This window comes from Tympanuchus pallidicinctus, unplaced genomic scaffold, assembly GCF_026119805.1.
Source record: "Tympanuchus pallidicinctus isolate F22 unplaced genomic scaffold, pur_lepc_1.0 scaffold5, whole genome shotgun sequence".
Taxonomy (NCBI): domain Eukaryota; kingdom Metazoa; phylum Chordata; class Aves; order Galliformes; family Phasianidae; genus Tympanuchus; species Tympanuchus pallidicinctus.
Genome location: NW_026294769.1, coordinates 44,077,476 through 44,102,406, shown reverse-complemented (window position 1 = coordinate 44,102,406; position 24,931 = coordinate 44,077,476). Strand labels below are relative to the sequence as shown.

The 24,931-nt window shown below is 39.7% G+C and overlaps 1 protein-coding gene across 4 annotated transcripts in view; it reads right to left on the bottom strand.

The window, feature by feature from the left end:
- The window catches only part of SULF1 (sulfatase 1), a 106,278-nt gene that overhangs the window by 26,549 nt on the left and 54,798 nt on the right, over positions 1–24,931 (bottom strand). For all 4 annotated transcript variants that reach the window (XM_052704894.1, XM_052704895.1, XM_052704897.1 and 1 more), the window contains 7 exons: positions 22,909–23,060; positions 20,715–20,884; positions 9,789–9,939; positions 8,265–8,440; positions 7,337–7,465; positions 7,016–7,072; positions 5,920–6,049 (listed from right to left, as the gene is read on the bottom strand). In XM_052704894.1, the coding sequence (XP_052560854.1) occupies positions 5,920–6,049; positions 7,016–7,072; positions 7,337–7,465; positions 8,265–8,440; positions 9,789–9,939; positions 20,715–20,884; positions 22,909–23,060 (965 nt within the window). The remainder of the gene's footprint in view (positions 1–5,919; positions 6,050–7,015; positions 7,073–7,336; positions 7,466–8,264; positions 8,441–9,788; positions 9,940–20,714; positions 20,885–22,908; positions 23,061–24,931) is intronic.

The window sequence follows — 24,931 nt, the reverse complement described above, 5'->3', positions numbered from 1 at the left end:
TTACAAGAGGAAAAAAACGTATGTTTGGCTATGGACTCAATACTGATTATAAATAATGGATTGAGTAGTGCACTGGAGACTGCAGACCTATCAGCACAAGATCTAAAAAGGCAACTGCTATCCAGGAAACAGTGTTAGGTCCCAGAAGTCAAAATCATACCTGAGGAAAATTCCTATGACTCAGACTGCTGGAGAAAAAGAATAAACACTGATGAATTAACTCAACGTTCTAATTACATGTTTATGTAAGGGAACAGAGAAAGAAAAAGCATAAATGAAAACACCATTAACATGCTCTTATTTGATATCTGCTAAGTATCCATAAGATTTTGGATCTAAGAAGATGGAGTGAGTTCAACAAAAATAACCTGCCAGAGGATTTAAGAGCAGCTTGCCTCTAACCCTCTTAAACTAACATATATTTTCATCTCAGCTTGTTTCAGTGGAAATTTGAGAGGAGATTTGTGTCACGATAAGGCCACTTTAATCTAGAGAAACCTTTGTTACATGCTATTATTTCTGGTCTCCTGGAAAACTAATAAAATTTTAGTTAAACATTTGCATTAATTGATTCCCATTTTAAAACAATAATGTGGGTAACAATGATGCAGATGAACAAGTATTTCTGTAACGTGTACCTTATTAATGTAAAGCTGAGAGAGGAAATATGTATTAATACAAAAAAAAGATCTTGCATACCATTTAAGCAACAAAAACCATCAATAGTCACTACTAAAACAACTGAGCTCAATCAGGTGACCTCAGCAAGTCACATCACATAACCTGGTGACAAATCTGGCTTACAAACTAAGACAGAAACCATGGTTCCTATCATAATTTCTTGAAGAGTTCTCTGGGATGTAAAGCAGAGACTGCAAAAGAAACTCTTACCCCAACCCAAGCTCCAGAGCTGAGCAGAGCCCATCCTCCTGCTGCTCCCTGTGCAGTGGGAGTGACTCTGGCCTGCGTGGAACAGGACCAGCTGCGATGTCACTGAGCACAGCTCAACAACTGGGTTGGGGCAGAAGCTAAAAGCCAATTTGTTTCTGAACATGGCAGATGATCCATATCTTCTTGACAAGACAGACAAAGTTTACAGCACTTCCCAGGTTATGAAACTGAGGAGTACAAGGATAACAAAAATCCTCATGCTTAGGAATTAAGCAAGAAAAAAGATCTGAAGCACATGCAATCACTGGAAGGAACATCTGGAGGTCATTTATTCCAACCTCCTCCTCAAAGCAGGAACGACTTCATTAGGTTTTGAAAATATCACTGGATGGACCTTCCACAGCCTTTTGGGCAACCTACTCCGGTGCTTAATCACTCATAGTAACATTTTTTCCCATACACCTACTCAGAATTTCCCTTGCTGCAACTTGACCATTGCTTATAGCCCTTTTGCTGTGCACTTCCAAGAAGTGCCTGGGTCTGTCTTCTCTCTAACTAGCTATTAGTTGAAGGCAGCAATTAGATCCCCCCTGCCTCTGAAGAAACAAACCACTGCCCCTCCTGACCACCTCCAGGGTCCTCTACTGGATGAAATCCAGATTAACAGAGGTCCCAACCCAAATACACACAGCATAGAGACAAGTGATCATTTCCCATAACCCATTAGCTCTATTTCTGCTAATGTAACTCTGTATGCATGGTTCTCCCTTCTGCAAGGAATCACTGTTGGCTCAAGTTAATGACCAGCTGAATGTAACTCAAAAGTGAGCATATCTGCGCAGTCATGTACATCACATTTCTGCTATGCTCTTGAGAATGTGACAACTTTTGGGAACCATTCTCCCATAAAGAGGATTATGAAAAATAGCAAGGTGAGGATGGACTACAATGAAAATGAGCCAATCTATGAATCTTTGAAAAAAAATCACAATAAAAACAATTTAACTGTATTTTGCATGTGCATTTTATAATCGTATTCTCTTAAAGAAATTAAAACAGTTTCTATTTTGTAAGCAAAAACCTTGCTGATTGGCAGCTAACTGTACTCTGTAGCCTAAATTTCCTCTCTTTTTTAGACATCATTATGAAACAATTACAGAAATTACAAAGATGTTCAGTATTTTCTTTTTTTCCTTTTTGCTTAGCCACATTTGAGTAAACATTGGAAATTGAAAAAAAAAATATTGAAATTGTGAAATTTTCCATTTAAAAAGTGTCTTAACTATTCCAGGTTACTTATTTAATAGAAAACAAATTAAAACAATTGTTTTCCTGAAGATGCGATCGTTAGCAGGTCTCAGAATCACACCTCATTTTAAAACAAGAAAAACATTATTTATTTTTCAACTCCCAGTTGCATTCTCAATTTCAAATGAACTGGATATTGCATAAAGGTAACATGAAGAACATGCTCTCAATATACTAGACAGTGCATTAATTTGCACTGTTCTTTTAGTTCATTACAGTTCCAGACATTTACAGCAACTTCCCAGTGACTAATAATTGCATTCTTTAAAAATTTGTCAGCAATCACATATTTTGAAGGTGATTTTAATTTAAATGATTTTAAGTGCAACTGAGTAGTGTAAATGTAGGGAGTACTAGCAACTATCATATGTTAACATTAAGGTATTTTTCTTAATTGAAGGGAAACTTAATTGAAATTAAGTTTGACAAACAAATATTACCTCTTTTTCTTTTCCAAGATGTGCAAAACAAGTAGATGAAATCTATCGGAGAAACCTATTAAATGATGATCTCTCAGTATTAAACAATGGAAACCATCTGGGCTAACGTGAAATCACTTGGTCCATTAACTTTTAATTTTCTTCAAGAATTTTTCTAAGTGGAAAAATTTTGCAGACACTCATTTCACACTGCAATGCCTCACTGAAGGTTATGTTATTACACTGCTGCTCCTTAGATTCACATCCACTTTATTCTTCACTGTTTTGCCCTTGAGTATCGTGCGTAGCCAGTCCCTGCAGGAGAAGCTGCCTATGCTTCACAAGGTTGGAATGCGAGTGAATGCGGCGTGAGATCCACGGGTTGTGCACCATGGATTGAATGACATCAAGAGGATGTGCTAATGCATCTCAGGACGCTCTGTATGCAGGTGCGTTGAACATCGGTATCCTTGCAGGATGCCTTCAGGATGTTAGACAGATCAGGGACAGCTCTACTGTCTTTGCTTAGGAACATAATTCATATGCACTAAAGGCAAGGACTGAAAGTTTCTCATAAGAAGATCACTTTCACCTTGTCTTTCACTCAGCCGTAAGGCCTGGCTGCTGGGCTCTGAGAAGTCAAGGTATCTTCTGCATCTGTAAGTCCCACAGGTGGGAAAGCTGGTATCAAGCACCACTGCTCTTGTCAGCTCTTTCTAAGCTCAGTGCCTTCCCCTTCCTCTACTTTTGGATCAGAGGTGAGTCCCAGCACAGGACATAAAGCCAAGTCTGCCACTGGGGACTGGGAGCTGGGTTAGCGGCAATGCTCCCATCTGCTTCAGTTGTGATACCTCATCAGGACACTTAACCTCATCTATTCACATGTGGAAAAGTTATTACAAACCTGGATTTTGGCATAAGACGTAGTAAATATAAGAAATAATTAAAAAAATATTTTAGTATTTTAAAACTAAACATTTTAGCGTCTAACAGTCTAAATGACTCCACTGATCTACTCTGGTTTTTATAAAAATATTCAGTTTTTCAGATTTAATCTCTGTTTACAATGGCAGTGTTTGAACTCCTGAAAACTTTGCCCTTGGGTGAGACTGCAATATTGTGCACACTCCCTTAAAAGTGGCTGAGTTTTAGGAGCATGTGTGAGGTGGGAACTGTGGCAGAGAAATGGACCACGGATGTGCCAGCCAAAACATACTCCCATCCAACCTGGGATTAACGGAGATTTACCGTAACACTACGCTCTAATGAGTGACAAGAGCAAGGTGAGGAAGGAACATGTCTGTAAGTGCACAAGCTCTCCAGAGTGCCTTTGGGTTTCTTTTACAGGGCTCTACCTGCCCTGGGTGAAGCTCTGTGGGTGGCTGCAGATGCAAGCACTGCACAGTAAGGCTTTATACTCCCTTCAAAACAGTAGGTCGGTATTTCAGTGCCAGGCCTACAGCTGGCTGCAATGGCCTGAGAAAACATCTGAGGGGAAAGCGTGAGTGCCTGCCTGGGAGAGATCGCCTTGCACTCCTCAGGAGAGGTGTACAGAGATGGGGACGAGGGGGAAGGCAGAAGGGTGTGATGGTGCCCATGGACCCTGCCTGCACTACTCAGAGATGGAGTCAGTGGGAAGGCATCCCATCTAATTCTTCCCCAGAAAATTCAGCTTCATACACTGCCATGGATACAGTATTAATTGAGAGTCAGCTGAACAAAATTTGGGGTGTGACTCACTTTTTCTTAATTTCATAGAATTATTTAGGTTGGAAAAGAGCCTTAAGCTGATCACAACCTGCCATCAACATAGCACCACCAATTCCACCACTAAAACATGTCCCTTAGCACCATGTCTACACATTCAGGTTGGATACTAGGAAAAATTTCTTCTCAGAAAGAGTGCTGAAGCATTAGAACAGGCTGCCCAGGGAAGTGGTGAAGTCACAATCTGTGGAGGTGTTCAAGAAATACAGATATGTCACACTGAGGGCCATGGGTTAGTGGGCGTAGTGGTGATGGGCTGACAGTTGGACCAGATGATCTTAGTGGTCTTTTCCAACCTTAATGATTCTATGATCTCTTAAATACCACCAGGGTTGGGAATTCCATCATCTCCCTGGGCAGCCTGTTTCAGTCACTATTCCAAGGCTTTCTTCATTCTTTCCATGAAGAAATTATTCCTAATTGTACAGTCTAAACCTACCAAGGTGCAACATGAAGCCATTTCACATCCTATCAATTGTCACCTGAGGAAAAGCACTGACTCCTACCTTACTACAATCTTCTTTCAGGTAGCTGCAGAGAGCAATGAGATCTCCCTCTCAGCCTCTTCTGGATTAAACAACCTCAGTTCCCTCTGCTGCTCCTCATATTTCCTGTCTTCTAGTCCCTTCACCAGCTTTGTTGCTCTTCTGTGAACATGTTCCAGCACCTTAATATCTTTCTGGAAGTGAGGGGCCCAAAACTGAATACAGCACTCAAGGTGCAGCCTCACCAGTGCCAAGTACAGGGGCACAATCACTTACCTACTTCTGCTGGCCATAGTTTCTGACACAAGCCAGGATGTCACTGGATTTCTTGGCCACCTGGGCACACTGCTGGACCACATTCAGATGGCCATCAACTAACACACTCAGGTTCTTTTCTGCTGGGCAGCTTTCCAGACACTCTTCTCTGTGCCTATATCATTGCATTAGGTTGTTGTGACCCAAGTACAAGACCAGGCATTTAAGCCTTGTTAAACATTATACAATCAGACTCGGGGCATAGATCCAACCTGTCCAGATCCCTCTGTAGGGCCTTTCTATCCTCATGCGGATCAACGCTCCTTCCCAACCTGTGTCATCTGCAAACTTACTGAGGGTGTACTCAATCTCCTCAGAAAGATTATTGATAAAATATTAATTAAAACCTACTTCAAACAAAAATGCCCCCTTGCCCTCCCATTTAGTTCACTTCCCATATAAGCACCACAGAGCTGCTGGTATTGGTGGACTACTCAGGCAACACCATTTATTTTGTGAGTAGGCATTTATATCTGTGTATCAGCATCAAGCATCATGCTGAAAATAATAAGGCTACAGGAAGAAGAAGTGACATTTGAATATGAATCACTGTCTGATTCTTTACAGTAATCTTATACAGTAAATATTTCCAAGGAAGGGGACCCTTCCATTAAAGGAGCTTAGATAAATAATAAAGCACAATGATTGCTAAGGATCCAAAAGACATATTCCTGAATTTGTTTTGATATGTATTTCCTTGTGGCACACAGAGGACTACAATTGCTGTCGCTTACCTGTCCTGGCTGTTCACAAGCTGTCTGGTATCTCGCTTGTTGGCATAATTCTTTTACCCTCTCATATTTTGGCAGTTGATTAGATTGCTGAGTGTTTTTATTAGCTTCCTCTTTCTTGCGAAGAAATTTGCTTTAAAAAAAAAAATTGAATATTTAATATACATTTTTCCAAACTCTAGAGATGATGAATTTAACTGGAAAAACAAAGCTAATTGGATGCTAAATGTCTCCAAAGGAAGAAAATCCCCACATTTCTGCTGGAGACCTTTAATGACAAAAAGTATGTAATGAAAAAAAGGCTCACTTGATTTTCTGGAAGTTACCTAAGGAGAAATAAAGACTATTGAAATATGTTTATCTGATACAGTTCAGAAGCGTTCACACATAAATGTGTGTTCTTTCACAAAGGACAACACTGTGAAGCAGTAAAATCTAGCTGAAAAGCCCTGATGAAGAGACTATGGGGCTTCCACACTCATTCAGCACAGTGTGCTGAATATGCACTGTTTTGTAGTACCCACACAAGATTTTCATAATCTGAAAAACTATAAAATATCACAAGGAAATCACTAAGAACTTTTTTAAACAGAGAAAATTTTCACAACAGGAATTGTCAAGGTGAGAGAGTAAGGAGGTATTAGAGAAAAGAGTATTATAGTCATAAATCTCATTTACATGTAATTCTCTTCTTAGTTAGAACAAAAATGAAGGATGCTTCTAATCTGTGGTGGAAAATACAAAATAAGTTGATAAAAGGATATTGCACAGCTGGATATGAAACAGAGGATTGGAAAGAAATGAGTCAGATGATGACATAAGTAGTCACAAGTACAATGTTAAAGAAGGAGGAGGTATAGGCTAGGAGAGCTGCCAGAAAAACATGCTTTCAAACTTCTTAGGGGGCAGGGACCTCACAGCACAGCAGTATGCAGAGCCAGTGGTAGGAAATGAAGAAACAAGTCAGGTCTGTAAGTTTGCTTGCAAAATTTACAACTTCTCTGACCATAAAAGGAAAGAAGAGAGGGCAAAAAACGAAAACAAAAGAGTGTTCCCACCAGGCAGGCTCTCCCAAAACTCTCTCACCCCTAATAATTACCCTCTTTCCACCAGGAATGTGTCACGCCAGATTTTGGTCTTCTTGTTTGTTCGAAACCTGAAAGCAAAATAATAATATTTACTGCTGACACCTATATACAGCACTGCTAGTGTTAACCATTAATTTTTTAAAGCACACCCCTCTGCTTATGTATACCTGCAGTTTTATAGATGTACTATTTAAGAGGGCTTTCAAATGAGAAAAATGTGGTTGCAAGCTTGACACAGTTTATTTTCATTGAATCTCTTTTCCCACTCTGTTGTTGATTTACTTAGGTGTTTTCTCCTGAACTGGCAAAAAAACCTCAAGTCTGAGACTCACCTATTTCCTGGTCTCTCCAAGTCTAGAAGCTTTAGGACAGATTTGCCATCCATATCTGGAGGTGTGTCAAGTCCTGCAATATCCAGAATTGTTGGTGCAAGATCAATATTCAGAACTATCTGAGGCACTCTGTGAATCAAGAGGAAAGGTCACAGTGTCATATGTTCAATATGGAAGTCTTTGCATATCAGAATTAGAATTGGAAAGGTAATGAATGTTCACCAGGGATTTGAAGACTTAAAGCTTTACACAAGAGCTATGTTTAGAAACCCCTCTTTAAAGGCTACAACTGTGAGAGTAAGGGGTCAATACTGCAGAACATCATTAGAGAGAAAAAGCTAAGTGCAATAAAAGGAAGAGGGGCAATTGTCATGTGATACTTTTCTGCTTGACAAGGAGGGCATATAGCCAGCCATTCTGCTGCAGAAGGTGAACAGTAAAGATAAGCGTCTGCTTTTTAAAGGCAAACCCCAAACCTTAACAGTAACCTTCAGGTCAAACCCTTCCTTCTTTACATTAGTGGTGATGGAGCACTGGAACAGGTTGCCCAAAGAGGCTGTGGAGTCTCCTTCTATGGAGATATTCAAGACCTATCTAGACGCCTACCTTTGTGACCTATTGTAGGGTACCTACAATACCTGGGTACCTGCTTTAGCAGGGGGGTTGGACTTGATGATATCTTGAGGGCCCTTCCCCTGTGATTTGTGAAACCTAGCCTTACAGCAATTATAGGTTATACAGTTTTCCCCTCTACATTATAACTTATTAATAATACGCAAAGTGAAAGACATTACTCTTTTTAGGAGTCATTATTCTGCAGTCACAGGGCATTCATTATGAAATGAAGCTAGACAGAGTGATAATATTACAAGTACTTAGAAAAACTTATATTAGGTAACAGATTTACGAAAGACATAAGAGAACATACACTGATCCTGGCTCTACACTTGGCCCACGAATAAAGAAAGGAACTCGAATATCAAAGTCATATGGCATTGACTTCCCCTTGACCAGTCCAAACTGCCCGATATGGTAACCATGGTCAGCAGTGTAAATAATGTAAGTATTCTCCAGCTCTCCCATTTCTGCAAGCATTTGGTATAACTGAAATAGAGCACAGGGAAAACTTTAAACATGGCAAAACGTGATTTCTGCATAATCATGTAAAACAATTATTTTACTATTTTAGAATCAAAGAATCAAGCATGGCATCAATGAAATTACTGAAACTGACATTTTTGGAATGGGCATTTTTACATCTTGTCTCTACTGTGCTGATGAAAACATTCACCTTAGAAGTTCAGCCTCACATTTCACAGAGGGGAGTTTACTCTGAGGAAAGAGAGGAAACCCAGACAATTATAAAACCAAAATATGGTACCACTAATGTAGTTGCATTAGTGTGTCCGAAGTGAATGTATACTGAAACACAGCTTGGGAAAAAAGCTCAGCTACAGCTTTAGGGTAAATGTTGTTCAGATTTGATTTACTGTGTTAGTCTACAGCTTTCCCATTCCTTACAGTTGTGGGCTGGGGAAAAGGCTGTAAATTTTTATTAAAGTTTGAAGAAATCTCTCTAGGGGAAGAACTTTGGTCATGGTGCTTGAATTTTGAACAAAAAGTCATGCAAACTACACCTAACAGTTCATGTATCACATTACCTATAATTAGCAGTACACTGCATTGTGTAACTTTTGCAAACACGAGCAGACTGTCACCTGAGTTGCTGTGATTTGCCAATTCCCAAATTTCAGATGAAGGACTAACTGTGAAGGGACTGTGTGAAGTTATCATGTGCTAACCTGTATCTATCCATGAGAATACAAAGGAGATGCATCTTTTGTTTATACAAGTCTTTATATTAGCTCACTGACTTTTCCATTATAAAACAAACAAACAAACAAAAAAATAGCAACAGCTTACTCACTCAACAATTAGAAGATGCAAGGAAGGAGTTTGGCACTACACTGAGAAGAATATAACCAAAATTAATATGGTCTGGGAATATGTAGTGCAATTCTTTGCATCTCAGGAACTTTCCCCTGGCTGTGATTGGTGAAGGTAAGGAAAGAATTAATTTTCTTACTGACTAGTAAGAATGATGAAATAGGGCCTAAGAAGAAAGCCGGAGAGGAATTTCTTTTTACAGGGCATGTAGTGATAGGATAGGAGATAATAGTTCTAAATTGAAAGAGTGTAGATTTAGATTAGATAGGAGAACATTCTTTACTATGAAGATAGTGAGGCAATGGAACAGGTTGCTCAGGGAAGCTGTGGATGCTGCGTCCCTAGAAGTGTTCAAGGCCAGGCTGGATGGAGTTTTGGGCAGTATGGCTTAGTAGAAGATGTTCCTGCTCATGGCAGAGGTGTTGAAGCTAGCTGGTCTTTAGGTTCTTTCTAACCTAAGCCATTCTATGATTTTACAGTATTCACAGCAGTTTTTTGAACTCACTCTTTCCATAGAGTCATCAACTGACATCAGGGTCTGAAGTCTCTTGCGTTGCAAGACGTTTGTGAACTCCATGTGGATAGGCAGCATGGGCCCCGTGTACTGCATGATCCAGTGCTTATCCATGTTTGGTGCGTAGTTATAGCTGGGGGTGCTGGGAGAAAGAGAAAGGATCTGAGCACTTGTGCAGTATCATAGCCATCAGGAAAGTAGGAACTTGTTTAATACAGCAACAGTCAACAAATGGTTAAATCACATATTATATGTGGTAGCTAGTATTCCTGATGGAAAATGTCAAACATCACTTCAGTGGCTTCCAGTCCTTTACTTGTCTTCTGAGATTTTTTTCAGGCTGTAAGAATGCTAGCAGATCCACGTTATTATCTGGGATACAGAAAGACATATTTGTCAAAAGAACCTGTAATATTTGTCTGAATGATGCATCCCATAAATATGAGCAGAAAAATGAAGAGTCAGAAATCCAAGATGACTTCTGCTTAGTACAAACGTAAATTGTCTTGATGCTTCCCATGAGAAAACTACCTTCATATAAGTTAAAAGAAACTCACAAGAATTACAGTTTCCTGTGAGATAAAGAATTTCAGTAGCTAGTGATAAGAACAGCAACACCAGAGTTATCAGTTCTTAAGATGCTGTGAAACCATTAATTTTTTCCCCTCCCATCACCAAAGGCATATACAGGCATGGAAAGGACCCTAAGCATAACCTCACAGAGCTGGCTGCCTGTGTGCAAGGTCAGCTCTGAGACAAGGCAGAGTTGCAGCTGGTTCTTTTGACTTCAGATCCACGTTAAGCCTCTATCACTCGCTCTTGGTTTTCACCTGAGACACATCTCAGTGATGCCCCTTGATATGGCAGGTGTGCAAATTCCACCCACGCCAAAATGATGAACTAATACTGCTGCCAGTACTAGTGCTGAGGAGGAGTATGGCACAGAGTTCTACTCAATCAAATAATACTGCTTTAAGAGTTTGCACCAACATTAAACGGAAGGTTTAAGAGGGGTGTTCTAACCACAAACGTTTGGATTGTTAAAGAGCAAATAAGAGTCAGGAATATCTTCCTATAAATACCACCTCTGAAGAAAAGGTACATCAAAAACCATGTGAAAAAAATTGCTATACAAATGTAAATGGTACAGAAGTTTTCCATCAATCCTCTTTTCATTTTTAGTATACAAGACAACTAAAAGGTGAACTGAAACTAAACAAAATCTGTATCCTGTAAATTTTTGACCTACATATGACTGTTTTCCTCCTCTACCATTTGCAGAATCTAGACTTCGCTTTTTTTGATGAAGTTTCTCAGTTTTAGTTTTTCTGCATTTCTAATATGCTGCAGTATTTAATGCGTAAATTGTAGCATTACCTTTGAAAAATAAATGTAAATTGCAAATGAAAAAATGCTGTTTTATTATTAGCTTAAATTGATTCCTATGGTTCTAATTTCACTTTATAGTAGAAGCGTTGTTAGTAAGTCTTTGCATTGTGATAATTTTACGATGTGCATTACATAAAGCCATTTTTTTTTCCTAGAGAAATATTTATGTGCAGCTTGCTGAGGTAGCATTGACCAATATCAGAAGATTGTATACTGACAACCAAAGCCTTCCACCACGCCTTCATTACCTTTCACTTTTTTTTGTGTTGTACACAGACATGGAATGGTGGATGCAATTATCTTTCGATATATGTAAGTAAAACTTATTTATATATATATATATATGTATATACAATTAAAACATTAAAAAAAAAAAAAGAGCAACTAAACCATAAACATAGGGAGTTGGACACCAGTGGTTTAGTGGGCATGGTAGTGATAGGTTGATGATTGGACTTGATCTTAGAGGTCTTTTCCATCCTTAACAATTCTATGATTCTATAATCTTACTGTTTTTGCTATAGTATATTTAACATACAACCAGGTACTCTGAGCACAAAAATTGACTGCACAGCATAACGCACTGATAATCAAGCACAGTAAAAAATGGACTCCATGCTTTAAATGGAGACCACTTTGAGAATTTAGGCGGCATCTGAGTAATACATACGTCTCTAGCACGACCAGCTGATTTTGACTGACCTACTTAGCCACCAGCATCAAGTGAGAACAGGAATGAGGCGATGGTATCACAGGATTTGTGAAAACTTCCTTGAGACTAGGAAGTAGGGAGAACTGAACAAACACAGTTGTAAACTGGAACTCCTTTTCTTCTGGAAATTCTTATAACTCAAGGTTGAAAGTCAAAATCTTGGCATTTCTCATTGAAATCTCATTTTTAAAAGGAATGTTTATACTACTGCAAAATTAATGAACTTGAGCCCAAGGGTACAGCCCTCTAGGTTGTCAGCTAGCCCCTAACAGTAGCAGAGGGAGCCTTAAACCTTGAAGAAACAAGTCTTAGGAGCTCTGTTCACCTATCAGGTATTAAGAAGACAGAAAGTAAGAGCGTTTCCAGTGCAGTTTTCTCTGTTTCTTTGGAAGTTTGTCAAATGAGATATTTTCCCATTAAAGTGCTCAGTCCTGATTAATCAGCATTTTCCAGCAAAATGAAGCTTTTTTTCTTTTCTTTCTCTCTTTTTTCCTCAGCAGACTCCTGTCCTGAGTGCTCCTGCTGAGGAAGGATGAGGTGGCTGTGAGCCGCGCTCAGCCTTCTGCTGTGCCAGGAAGGAGAGCCAGCTGCTGAAGCAGGCTCAAGTCTCATGTTCCCAGCCCACTGTCAGAAGCCTACTCCACTTAATGGATAGTCTTTAAAAGCAGCACTCAGGGGTTTAGCAGGGCAGTTAAAACCTTTCACAGACACTTTCTAAATGCATTCTGAATTTTCTGGGTGAGAAATGCAGTAGGCAGAAAGCGAACGCAATTTTCCTCCCAAACAATTCTTGCAACAGGGCATTCTGCATATTATTTAACGCTGGGAACCAATGGGGAGAGGTGAGACAGAGGTCCTAAATGGAGGGGAAAGTGTAATAGGGAAGATGCAGAAAGGAATTCAGAAGCCCCATAACCAGTCTGCGTTCCTTATACATCCTTGGATTTTGTACCATACAAAAGTCCATCTGAACGGCACTTCTTGACAGGTGTCAGATCTGACACCCTCTGATTTGTCTACCTTTTTTTTTTTTTTTTTCCCCTAAAACAAACAGAAATGAATTCTGGTGAGAACACTGCTTGTCTGAGAACTTTTCCAAACAGACAGACCCCTTCTGTGTCAGTGATAACTGTTTATCATAACATTTTTTTCCTGAAGCAGCTGGTGATATCAGCTAAAAGTTCGGCTGTTAGAAGCCTTTGAAAGTGATCATGGGAAACTTTCTACTCTTCCATTTTTGGGAAAGGCTTTGCTCTGTACTGATAAGTACTGCTGTAAAGTAGCACATTCATCTACATTTATTTGAGACTCTTCATTACTGGGAAAATCTGGTTGAAAGCATCTGCCATGTCTTCTACAGCCTTTTGTTGGTCATGGAGGCTATCTTATCTTGAGCCCATTTGTTGATCCATGGCCAGAAGACTGTGCTAGGTACCTTCGTTATTTTCAGCTTCTCCATGGCCTCCAAGTCTGTCAAGGAGCTGCCACTCATCTGTCTGTCAGCCTTTGGTGCTACACTGCTTTGGTGCAGTGTCTGATTTCAAGGTCACTCTTGACAGCAGATCAGCAAATAGAAAAGCACTTCTTTAACTTTTGATTGTGTGCTCAAGAAATGCATGAGAGTTTATTTTACATGTCAACAAAAATATATAACTTGAAAAAGTGCACCCCTTCATGTAAGTCAGTTCAAAATGACCTACAATACACTACATGAACATTAAATCCATAGAAAGGGTAAAGATTGAATAAGCAGATTACTGAATTAAAAAGGTACAGTATTTGTCCCTCACATGGGCTATAGTAGCCTGGGCTAATCTAGACAGCTCACTTATGTTCACCCATACCACACAACTTACTACACACAGACTTTTTGGCTCTCCATGACAGATCTGTTCTGGCAGTGTGCAGAACAGTGGAAGATGTCAGATTCGTAAGATTTCAAATTTAAACTGCTAATGTAACCAACAAAAAAATCCCCAAAGCTTAACAGAAACAAATATTGAAACCAGTCAGGTTCCTTCTCATAAGGACTTTCTCAGAATGAGAAAAATAATTCACCCTGAGACCTCATGATCATTTACTTATGTGAATAAATAAACAGAGAAATCATCCCATTTGATGTATACATCTGCAAAAAAGCAAAATCGTAAACTAGTATTAGCCTTCTCTAGCATTAGTTTACCATCTCTTCAGAAAAGGGATGACTTCTGTCATTTGAGTTCTGTAAGCACTTCATATTTCTGCATGGATGTATATTGTTTTATTAACATCATGGTAACTGCATTCAGCCTCTATCTACTACCTGTTAGACTGCAGTAGGATGCAAAGGGTGATAACACCATGTTCTGCAGGTGATGGAAGGAATGAATATTTAAGCACTAGTGCACTTCTTTATTTGAAGAAAGATGCATTATGAAATCTACCATTTATTTATCTATAAGCATCAGTTCAAGTAGATATCTGAAGTTATGTTGAGAGAAAAATAATTACATTGACATTCACTTTTATGGTCTGAATCCCAGAAGTCTGAAAAACATTCAGTTTCATGAACAATCAGAATTTTCTTTCACACCTCTGAATTACTCTTATTGACAGCCCATTTACTACGCTTGTATATTTAAATTTGAAATTCAAAATAGAAAAAGTGTCTTAGTCATTTCAAGAGTACCTCAATAACTTCAGGTTATGCAAGAAATAAAGTAGTGGATGCTTGCATATGAGGACATATTAAAATGGGATCCTAGCACAGCAAATCATTCAGAAATGAATCACGCTAACTTCTGCTAGTAAATGAATGGCCTTTTGTGTGATATTCAACAACACAAATGCAAGAAAGGCCTTCTGAAAATTGTTAGTACCAAAAAGCTGTTTTACATGTTTAGAAAAGAATGGAAGATTCAGCTTGGCTAATGCTGTTTATACAGTTGTGGTGTCTACGTGGAAAAGAAACACAGTTCAGTACAGCACGTTTTAGTACCTCCCAGAATTGAGTGGAACTACAAATTAAGATTTTTTTTTTTTTTTTTAAGTCATGTTTATATATATACTTCTACTACAGGTGGATTAATATGGGAAGAAACAAAAATATCTGGAAACATTCGTTCAAAATCACTCATACTAAAAATCGGTGTTTGCTTCTATTTACAACCTCCTAAATCCCTCTTGTTTTTATTCAACAAAAGAAAATTATGTCCACAAAAATACTGCCCAAAAATGCTGCTTGTGAATACTTCCGTAGAGTTCTCAGGGGTCTGTATCCCAAAAGTGCCTGGCTAATTTTCTGTTTGGATTGGGAGCCCTCCAGTTAGAGAAAATAGTACAGTACTTATATGCCTCAGGACCATTTTGCATTTAATAAAAATAGAAGTAAACACCATTTTAAAATAATACCTATGGTAAAACTGATGGCAAAAAATGAGTAGCTTCTGTACAAAATTAGCACCTACATTACTCTTTAAAATGTAACTTACAAACATTGCATAAACGGTCCTGCTCCTTCAGAAAAAAACAGTAAGCAATCAAAGGAAGCAAATATTTTATTTGCAGTGAACGCAGACTTCCTGAAGAAGCCTAAACCTGAAGAACAGGTTTAGACATTGTTCTTGGAAAGCAGGAAGTCTAGGTTCTGTCAAAATTAGACCACAAACTACAAACAGTGGCATAGTTGATATTAACATGGAGCTGAATTTCCCCATTCTGAGTGCATTTTAAAAGGGGAATCTTTTAAAACCAAGAATATTTCTATACATGGGGATGGGAATTGAGAAAGTTTCATCCCTAAAGTGTAACATACTGCTGAATTTCAGAATAAAGTAGAAAAAGATGTTACTCATTCAACATAACACCTTTTTATTTTAGGAAGCATCACTTAGAGATACTGTTAATTGTGCATTTAGAATCTTTCTGCATCTCTAAATCACAATTTTTCTTCTGATAGGACAAGGGGGAATGGTTTTAAACTGAGACAGGGGAGGTTTAGGTTAGATATTAGGAGAAAGTTTTTCACACAGAGGGTGGTGACGCACTGAAACAAATTGCCCAAGGAGGTTGTGGATGCCCCATCCCTGCAGGCATTCAAGGCCAGGCTGGATGTGGCTCTGGGCAGCCTGGTCTAGTGGTAGGTGAAACTAGCAGGTTGAAACAAGATGATCATTGTGGTCCTTTTCAACCCAGGCCGTTCCATGATTCTATGATTCTAGTCATGTTTAAAGTCACACTTCCAGTGATGTTTGAGATGATTCTCATTGCTTATCTATAAGTCAGCAGTCCAAGCAGGCTGAAGGCTATCACTGACAATAGACACTGACAAGTCAAAATTTATTACTGCTGCAAATGTATGAGGCCACTCTGGTGGGTGTCCATATCACAAGAAAAAATGTCATAGCTAGCAGATGTTTGAGATTCATCCCTGGCAGCAGGAGGGCAATCTGAATGTGTGCCCATTTTATACTCCAAATTCACAATTAAGATTGTTTTGGGGATCAAGAAGTTCAGCAGCATTGCTGTTTATACTTCACTGCTGCAAATGTACTGTTATGACTAGGCTTGTGTGTTCAGCACCTTTCATACTACATATATTTGAACAGTGAAAGCCTGTCCATTTGCCTTTTCTCACATTGTCTTGGGAAGCTTTCTAGTCTCATCCCAGATAGCATCTCAAGCTGCTTTTCCTAAGACCTTTAGCCTGCCAATAGGATTACTTCCAGGTAATCATAAAATTATGATTGTCAGTCCTTCTGCCAGCTCGCAAGCAGTGCTTCAGATTTCCATTTTTTACATTCTTCAGTAAATCTGTCTCCTGCAGACTTCTGCTTCTAATGTTTGTTTACTTCTCAGCTTATAAATGGCTTAGGTTGGCTTCACAGTTCCCCTAAGACTGGTGCACCCTGGAAGATAAAGGGAAGTTAAAGTGCCACAGGCCCTGAGCATAACAGAGAAATTCAGGCTTTCATTAGAGCATCCTTTGAGCCAGAGCTTTCCCGCTCACTTGTGTGATGAAACAAGAATGCCCTTTAATAGCAGCCAGAGACACCTGGAGAGCCAACTCCTGTGCCATAGCATCATATCTAATAACAGTATTTCCAAGGTCTAGCAACTTTGCTACACAACAGATGATGTTCATTACCACAGAAAAAATCTACACACTGCTTTCATCTTACACACCTTCTCCAGTACCAGTTGTTTCCACCTCAATCATTTCTGCGCATAGTTAGAGTATATGTGTTAATATGGTTTCTCTTCAGAAAATGTACTCATTATGGTAGACAGCAGCCAGCAGCCAAACTTTTAGAAACATTTTTAACTGTCAGAAATGGGAGATGAGTACAGCCAGGATATTTGGGGTGACGAGAGATGCTTAAAAGCAATAGAGAGTTCCTGTTGCTTTCAGTATAATAAAGTGTATGTTTCATCTTAAAGTGGAGCCAATGAGAATTAACAGGGAACACTTAAAATTAATGTTTAAACAGTGCACACATCATTACTTTTTTTGTTCTTGTAAGGCTTTGTATGCCACTCTAGTAAGCAGCTCTTATACTGCAGGAGATAGGACTATAAGGTAATGATGGTATATAAGCCTTTCCTTTTGGCTTTGATTTTTTTTTCATACATATTATTTTTGTTCATAGCATTATTCTTTGCTGCACATACTTGATTTTCTTTTCTCAGTGCTGTTGTATGGACAAAAGAGACCAACAGACGCCAGCATTAAGGGCAAAACTCTCCCTAAACTGGAATATTTCCTGCCATAGCCACTCCCCTCTGCATATGTGCAAATGGAAAACATTTTCTAACCAAACTTTTTTCTTTTGTTTGTTTGGTTTGGTTTTAATTTATAAAGGCAATAGTTCAATCAAATGATAGGCCCTTCACGAGCAAAGAAATGTCAAATAATATAAGGGCCTACTTCAGTTACTGTTCTTTTAAGAAAAACTTCCTCTCACATGTGGTTGTCAGGCTATCTTAATTCTTGGTTTGTAAGTATAACCTTCCATCTCAGTTTGTAAAGCCAGCAAGCAGCTTTTGACCTGGTTTCCCTTCTTTGTTGGAGGTAGGCGTTACAGTAACACGATATAGCAACTACATTTTTAAAAACAAAATCCAAGGTCAGATGGCTGTCACCCAAGGTCAGGAAAAAAAAAAAAAAAAAAAAAAAAAAGAGATGCAAATGGTTCTTGACCACCAAGGAAGAAAACCTAAGGGTTAAACGTTCAAATTACACAAACCTTGGCAGGAAGGATTTTATTGTTCTCCTGTTGTTTTCATAGGGAGCACTGAGTACGTCTGTGTGAACTCCTTATATCTTTCAGAGTATATTGCTAATGTTTTTGGCAGAAAAAAACCAATTATTTGGTATCTTTAGCCACCCAAATTAACCTTTTACCTTTGATTTGTCTCCTTTTTTGTGCTGCAGACTGAATTCTAACACGCTGCCAGTCAGTGCAATAAGAAACAAAAAGCAACCCAGCAAGTCTCTCTTGAGGTTGCTAGAAAAGAAATTCTTTGCAAGAAGGCTGCCAAGAAACCAGCAACAACAGAAGATAACAAGAAGCACAGCTGATTCTCATATTTTGGGCTGTTTCACAAATAGCCCAGCAGAACAACATATCTAGCCTCCAGGAGTCCACGCAAATAAAAAGCAATTTAAACAGGTACTCGGTTGAGACTAAGTCTGAGAAAACACAGCTAGGACCTTTAGTTCATCTTTTGAGGTGATGTGTGACTTCTAATGAAGTGGAAGTGGTCGCTAAACTTTTGGAAACTGGGAGAAGCTATAAAAAAGCAGGCTGAAAACACCGAGCAACAGAGAGTTCCAAGAGCATGATAAACTGATGCAAGTTTATACAAGCACTCTTTTATCGGAAGACAGCTACCACAGAGTCTAAAATGAGCTGCATGACCTCAGGAGATGTAGGGTGAGATACAATGATGTGCTTTTCTTCCAGCCCTGGTCCCCACTGCTAAGTGGAAACAGTTTGAATCCAACTCTTCTTTATGATGGATTGTCTCCCAGCAAAGAGGATGGCTTGCCTGAGGGCAGCAATCTGTGCCATGAAATGGCCAACAATCTGTTGAACAGAACAAGAACAAATAGATTATAACTCTCTTGCTATGAAAAGAGGTGACTGAAAGAAGACATGGGAGGGCTCTTTTAAATTTGAGATAGTGAATATTCATTATGCCTCATAGGATGTAGGGAACACATAGAGGCATGAACAAGCCCCAGGTTTGAAAGAGCTGAAAAGGCACTGCTTTGTCCCTGCAGCATGGGGTGGAACCGCAGAACTGGCCACCAGACGATGGTGGAGCTGCCACCATAGATCAAACAGAGATCAGACTGGTACAAAGAGGATGGGAAGCAGTGATCTGGATGCTTCACCTCATGGATGGTTTTCAGAAGCTGCAAAAATAGGAAGAAAGAATCTCATTTTTCTTTTTTTTCCTAAGCATTCCCTGCTGCCTTCGGCTGGAGCACTTAATACGGGATACAGAAAAAGTTCTTTCATACAACCCAATACGAGTTTTCATGTTTTTAAGTCCTGCTTTATCTTTAGAACATTACAGATTGATAATAATTTTATGGATTGATTACTAAAGAACCAGCTGCCCTTTCAAGCAAATATTTACAAACGAAAGTGTCAATCTTATCACTTCTATACACAGATATGAATTACACCGATTATCAAAGTAACTCCAAAACATGACTGGCTGCTTTGCACTACCTGCAGAATCTACTCTCAGGAACGTGGTAATACTGAGAACATAGGATCAGGAAAGTAGAGCTAAGAAAGTAAGATCAGGGAAAGTGGCATCTCTAGACAGCAGCGTACAGCTAAGAGGCCAAAAAATCCCCCAAATTGTCTTTTTGACCTCAACAGTGACCAGTTTATGAACGCAGCTTATGCAGTAACTCCTACTCCTTGCAATTTTAAACCAGTTAATGTAACAGCAAACAACATCCTTGCATGTGAGCCACTTCAGCATTCAAAATACAACGTATGAACTAACAGGCTTTGCCACCATGAGATAAAGCTGATTCCTCTTCATTTTCAGAGGTTAGATCAATGCATTGTCTGGCTAAAATATTTATTTTCTTTGGTTTCTGTGTTGAAAGAGCACAAACACTGTGTTTAATCATGAATAATAAGGGCAGTCCACATGCTCACAGTAGACAAAAAAGGTTCTCCAACACCTCACTGTGAGAAAAAGGACCCGGAATACTGACAATATAAAGCAAGTTGTGGAATTGAACATTAGCCTCAGCTTTTTACCTGGAGTTGACCTTAGTTCTGGAAACAAAGCAAAGAAGGCTTTTTACTATTATTATTCTTATAGTATAATCACCAAGGAAGATTAAACATGTTATTTAAAAATCCAGTCTGATAGGCTGTTTTGGGAACCTGCCAGTAGCTAGTCTATAAACAAATCTGGTGCACTTGAAAACTACAAAAGCGTGTTTTTACTCTCAGTGCATTCAGCAAGTTTGAGCCCAGGAAGCACATATCTTAGAGGAATGCTAAGGAAGTAATATCTTTCCAGCAGATCCTGACCTGTGTCTACATATTTTCAGGGTATTGTAAGAAGCTGCCCTTACAAAGCCAAATACTGACCTTTTAATCTCTCACAACTTCCCAGGAGGAAAAGAGCTTCTCTCTGTTTTAATAATGGTCAGAGCTGTCAGTCTCCTTCCCAGAAGGCGCAGACATGGCCAAAGCAACAAGCAAACATCTGCTGCTTACTGCAGGTTTCCTATACTTTCATTCTCTGTTCATGCAATGTCTCCATACCCAGGCAGGCAGCCTGTGACTGTCACTTACATATGCTGCGAAGCGTTGGGGTACAGCTCTGAGAACTGCGGGGCCGAATCCTCGGGGCCATGAGGCGCAGCGTGGCTGATGACCATCATTATGGGCCTATGAGGATATATCCTCTTGGACATTCTGAAGTAATTAATGCTCTCATTAGTGATTAGGTCTGTGAAGTAGTCCTGTAACACATGATTAATGTAAAGCAAAAGTTACAAAGTGAATAATCAATTAGATCCCATACTGTCATGTTATTATTTTATTTTCAAGTCCTCATTAAAGGGCAGATCAGGAAGCAAAAACATCCCGTCACAGAGATGTGTGACTCTAAGAGCATAAGGGAGACTGAGCAGTAATTACTTTCTTAAGTAGGCAATACCACGTAAAATGAGACTGTATTTTGCAAATCAGATACAATAGAATGCATTCAATACGACAAACAGATTTTGTAATATAATGCTAAGCCACCTTTAAAATGACAGACTATACAGACAAAAGTATGTTTCTTGACTTTGATAAACAAAATAGTTTCACTAAGTAGTAGCTCCCAACTGCATGAAATCATTCACCCTTTCTATTTTTCTATTCACACCTAAATTTCTTGCATGTTCCTTGTTTAGAGTACACTTTTGTGTATGTACAAACCGGGACAAGCTACAATAAGCAACATATTACAAAAACCTTTATCAGAGAAAGTGCAAACACAAATGCAGGGAGCAGTTGAATTCCTGCAGGCTCTGCTTTTTTAATTGTATAACTTAAGCAGCACAGCTGCTGAGATTAAGGTTGTGACTTGCTAATAAACTGGCTTAACCCACAGCCAAGGTGGCAAATGGAAGCATACGAGGGGAAGGGAGGAAATGGAAGTAAGAAAAAAAGATGAAAACTTAAATTAAACCACCTGCCACCTTGAAGCATTCATTGTTGGCCTGGAGGTCTAGTGTGAGCTTCATTGAGAAAGTGCTGAGACAATGTTTGTAATTTCAAGCACTTCCAGGCATGACTAATCATATGTTGTGGATTCACGGCCCCAAACAGCTGCAAAAGCAGAGCCCGAGGGACAAGGTCTGTGTCGCATGTCGGTGCTCGGACAAGGCAGCCAGCTGTGACCTCCCTGCTCGCCTGCTCCCTGCCCCCTGATCCTCTCCTGGGGCACACTTGGAGCAAAGGCGCTGGCCCTGGCTGTTACTGTCCCTGCAAGGGCATGGAAGTGGCAGCCAGCGACCGGTTTTGGTTTTGCTTTGCAAAATAGGTAATGATAGCAGGGCTCTGGGGTTCTGATAATTTTTGGTTTTGTGGCCTGCTGGAATGAAATGTCTGTATGACTTCTCTCCCAAAGCATCCTCTCCCCTCCTATTTCCCTGTTTATTCTAGCTACATACACAGGGTGTGTAAGGAATGCCTAACTAACCAATACTCTTCCTTTTTTTTTTCTTTTAACTCTATATAAATATGTAATCAGTATCATGTAATTTCTACGGGTGGGGAAATCAGAAACAGGCATCGCAAGCTTCCAATAAAATCTCATTACATGGGTCAGAAACCACAGCTGCAACATCTGTATCATCTTCCGTGAGCCTACAGTCTGAGGAAATTCCAATTGCTTTCTGCAGGCTGGAAAGTCTGCGCCCTGCAGTCCTCAGCCTTTTTGAGACACTTCATGGCAGCAGGCAGGTCACCTTGGCATGCTTTCCAAACTTTGTCAAGAGCACAAACAAGCTCCCAAGTTTTCCAACGGCTGTGCTCTTGCGCTTATCTATTCTCCTAGTCGTATCCGGAGTCGGACACCACAGACACACAACGTATCTTTTTTACACTGTATAATGGGAAACAGCATTAACTAAGATTTCTGATGTGGGTAATAGCTGACAATGCACAGTTAACTTTAAAGTTCAGTCATGCAAAGCACGAAGTTATTTTCAAAAAAGTTCTTTCTTTACTATCTGCTTCTACCAGAGAATCAGCGGTTTCTAGCAGAGAGAGAGGGAGGAAGGAATCAACTGCACTGAAAAGCCCTTGGAAATTGTCTCCCATCCTGTAGTTAAAATCCTCACACAGAAATTAATAAAAATGCCCTGGAGAGAAAAATGACATCTCAATTTCTTGGTTGCAGACGTTTAATTAATTAATTATCAGGTTAATTAATTATCTGAAAGACAATTTTTATATGGATCAATGACGTGACATTTATAGGTCTGGAAAATACCTTTGCATAATCAAATCCATGCTTCTCTTTGTTACCATTGCGAGAAATCGTGTAATTATAGAAGCGAGAGTTCTTCACTAATCCAACCCACTCTCTCCACCCAGGAGGGATGTAGCTGCCATTGTATTCATTGAGGTATTTCCCAAAAAAAGCTGTGAAGGTAAAAAAAAAAAAAAAGAACACACACAAACACATAAGGCTTTGCAATCCGATTCTTTTAGGCTGAGTCCAAAGCGTGCATGAATGAAGACAAAATGTGTTAGAATGAGTCAGAGTCACTCTATCAAAAAAATGTTGCTTTTATATCTAAGAGGGCTTTGAAATTAAAATAAATTATTTCCAGAATTTTTATAATTCTACCATTTATCTGCCATTCTTGGAATCTAGCACTGATGTTTTTTTCTTTTCTCTTTTAGAATGTATATGGTTTCCACTTGAAATCGGAATAAAAATTCAGTCCCCACAGGAAACATCTGAGAAACATATCTTTTGGTTTTAAGCAAATCCTGTGATGTTTCAACTTTTGAAAGTCTGGGTTTGGCAATCTGGCTGCATGTTCTGGTTTGATGAAAGCTCTGGGAAGCCTGGATCTCCATCCTGCTGGGCCCTGCCTGGGTAGAGCAAGAGGGAATCCCTGCCCTGCTTTGCTGCCCAAACTTCTCTAAGGCAGAAATAACAGGCAGTGTCTTGGAGAGGTCAGCTATCTCTGCCTGGTCTGCAAAACTTAGGTGTATTTCCATCAGATAAAGGTGACAAGGCACAACCCTCTCAGACGAAAGCTTTCGGAAACTGTCATCTGTCATCACACCCAGCAAGTGCTCTCACAAACTCTTCCTGAAGAAGACTCTACCACGACAGAAATAAAAAGAAAAACAGTCTCACAATGCAGTAAACTTCCAACTATTGCTTACACCAACGATACGCAGGCATCAAGAACTGGCAAACTGGCCTTGGAAGCATGGATTAACCCTGGGACCCTGCCAAAAGAAGCTCTATTGCTGCTTTTCAGTTGCGTATGTATTGTCCTTGCCCAAGAGGGCACTGCAGTGACAATCTGACTCTACCTGCAAATTTGTTTATGGGGACTTTGTTGGCTCCATCTCAGCTACAGCAATGCTGGACACAGTGGGGTGACTGACTAACTTTGCTGCTTGCAATTTTAATTTTCTTAAGGTGTCCAAGCCCTTGGAAGGTCTTACCCGAAGAGAAATGAATGACAGAAATCAATCCCTTTGCAGGGACAGAGCTGTGTGTCAGACCCCATCCTGCTGCAGCCCCGGCCATCCCAGCCTGCCTGGCCCTGCTGCCAGGCTGCCCACAGACAGCTCCTGCCCAGCGTCACTTCCTTGGCTGGGATCCGAGACACACGTCAGACACCCTTACATGTTTCCTACTTAGGAAATGAAGTCACTTTGGAAAACCTCGTGTTCAACCTAGACGCATTCAATCTAACCAAGAAAAGCACATTTGCGGAAGGGCTTCAATAATTCAGATCTGATTGATGTGGGCATGGTGAACTCCTTCCTGGGAAAACTGGTGGAAAAATGAAGATATTCATAATTAAAAGTTTCTTGAGGAAATATAACTATGGGGCAATCAAATCTTTTAACTGCCAAATGTCACTAACCAGAGGTTATAGTCATATATAAGGTTTCTTTCCTATACCACGTGGAATGTGACATATAAACAAGTCCTGCAGACACTAGCCCAGACTTTCAGTTCATCCTCCCACAGCCTTGTAAGAAAGCAACCTAGCCTCTATCCTTTTTTCCTCTGGGGCCAATCAGAAGTCAAGAAGTTTGAGGTGAAGAGGGTAACTGTGGGGAGGGAATATATGCCCGGTCCATTGCCTCCCGGAATGGAAACCATTCCTTTCCTTTAAGGCAGCCAAACTGTGTCAAACTCTCAGGGAGTTGGATGTTCAGGGAATGTGTAAGGGTAAAGGCTGAAATATTGTGGGAAAAGAAGCCACAGAAAGAGTAGAAGGGGAAGAGAAGTTAAAGACAGTTAAAGTTAAAGACAG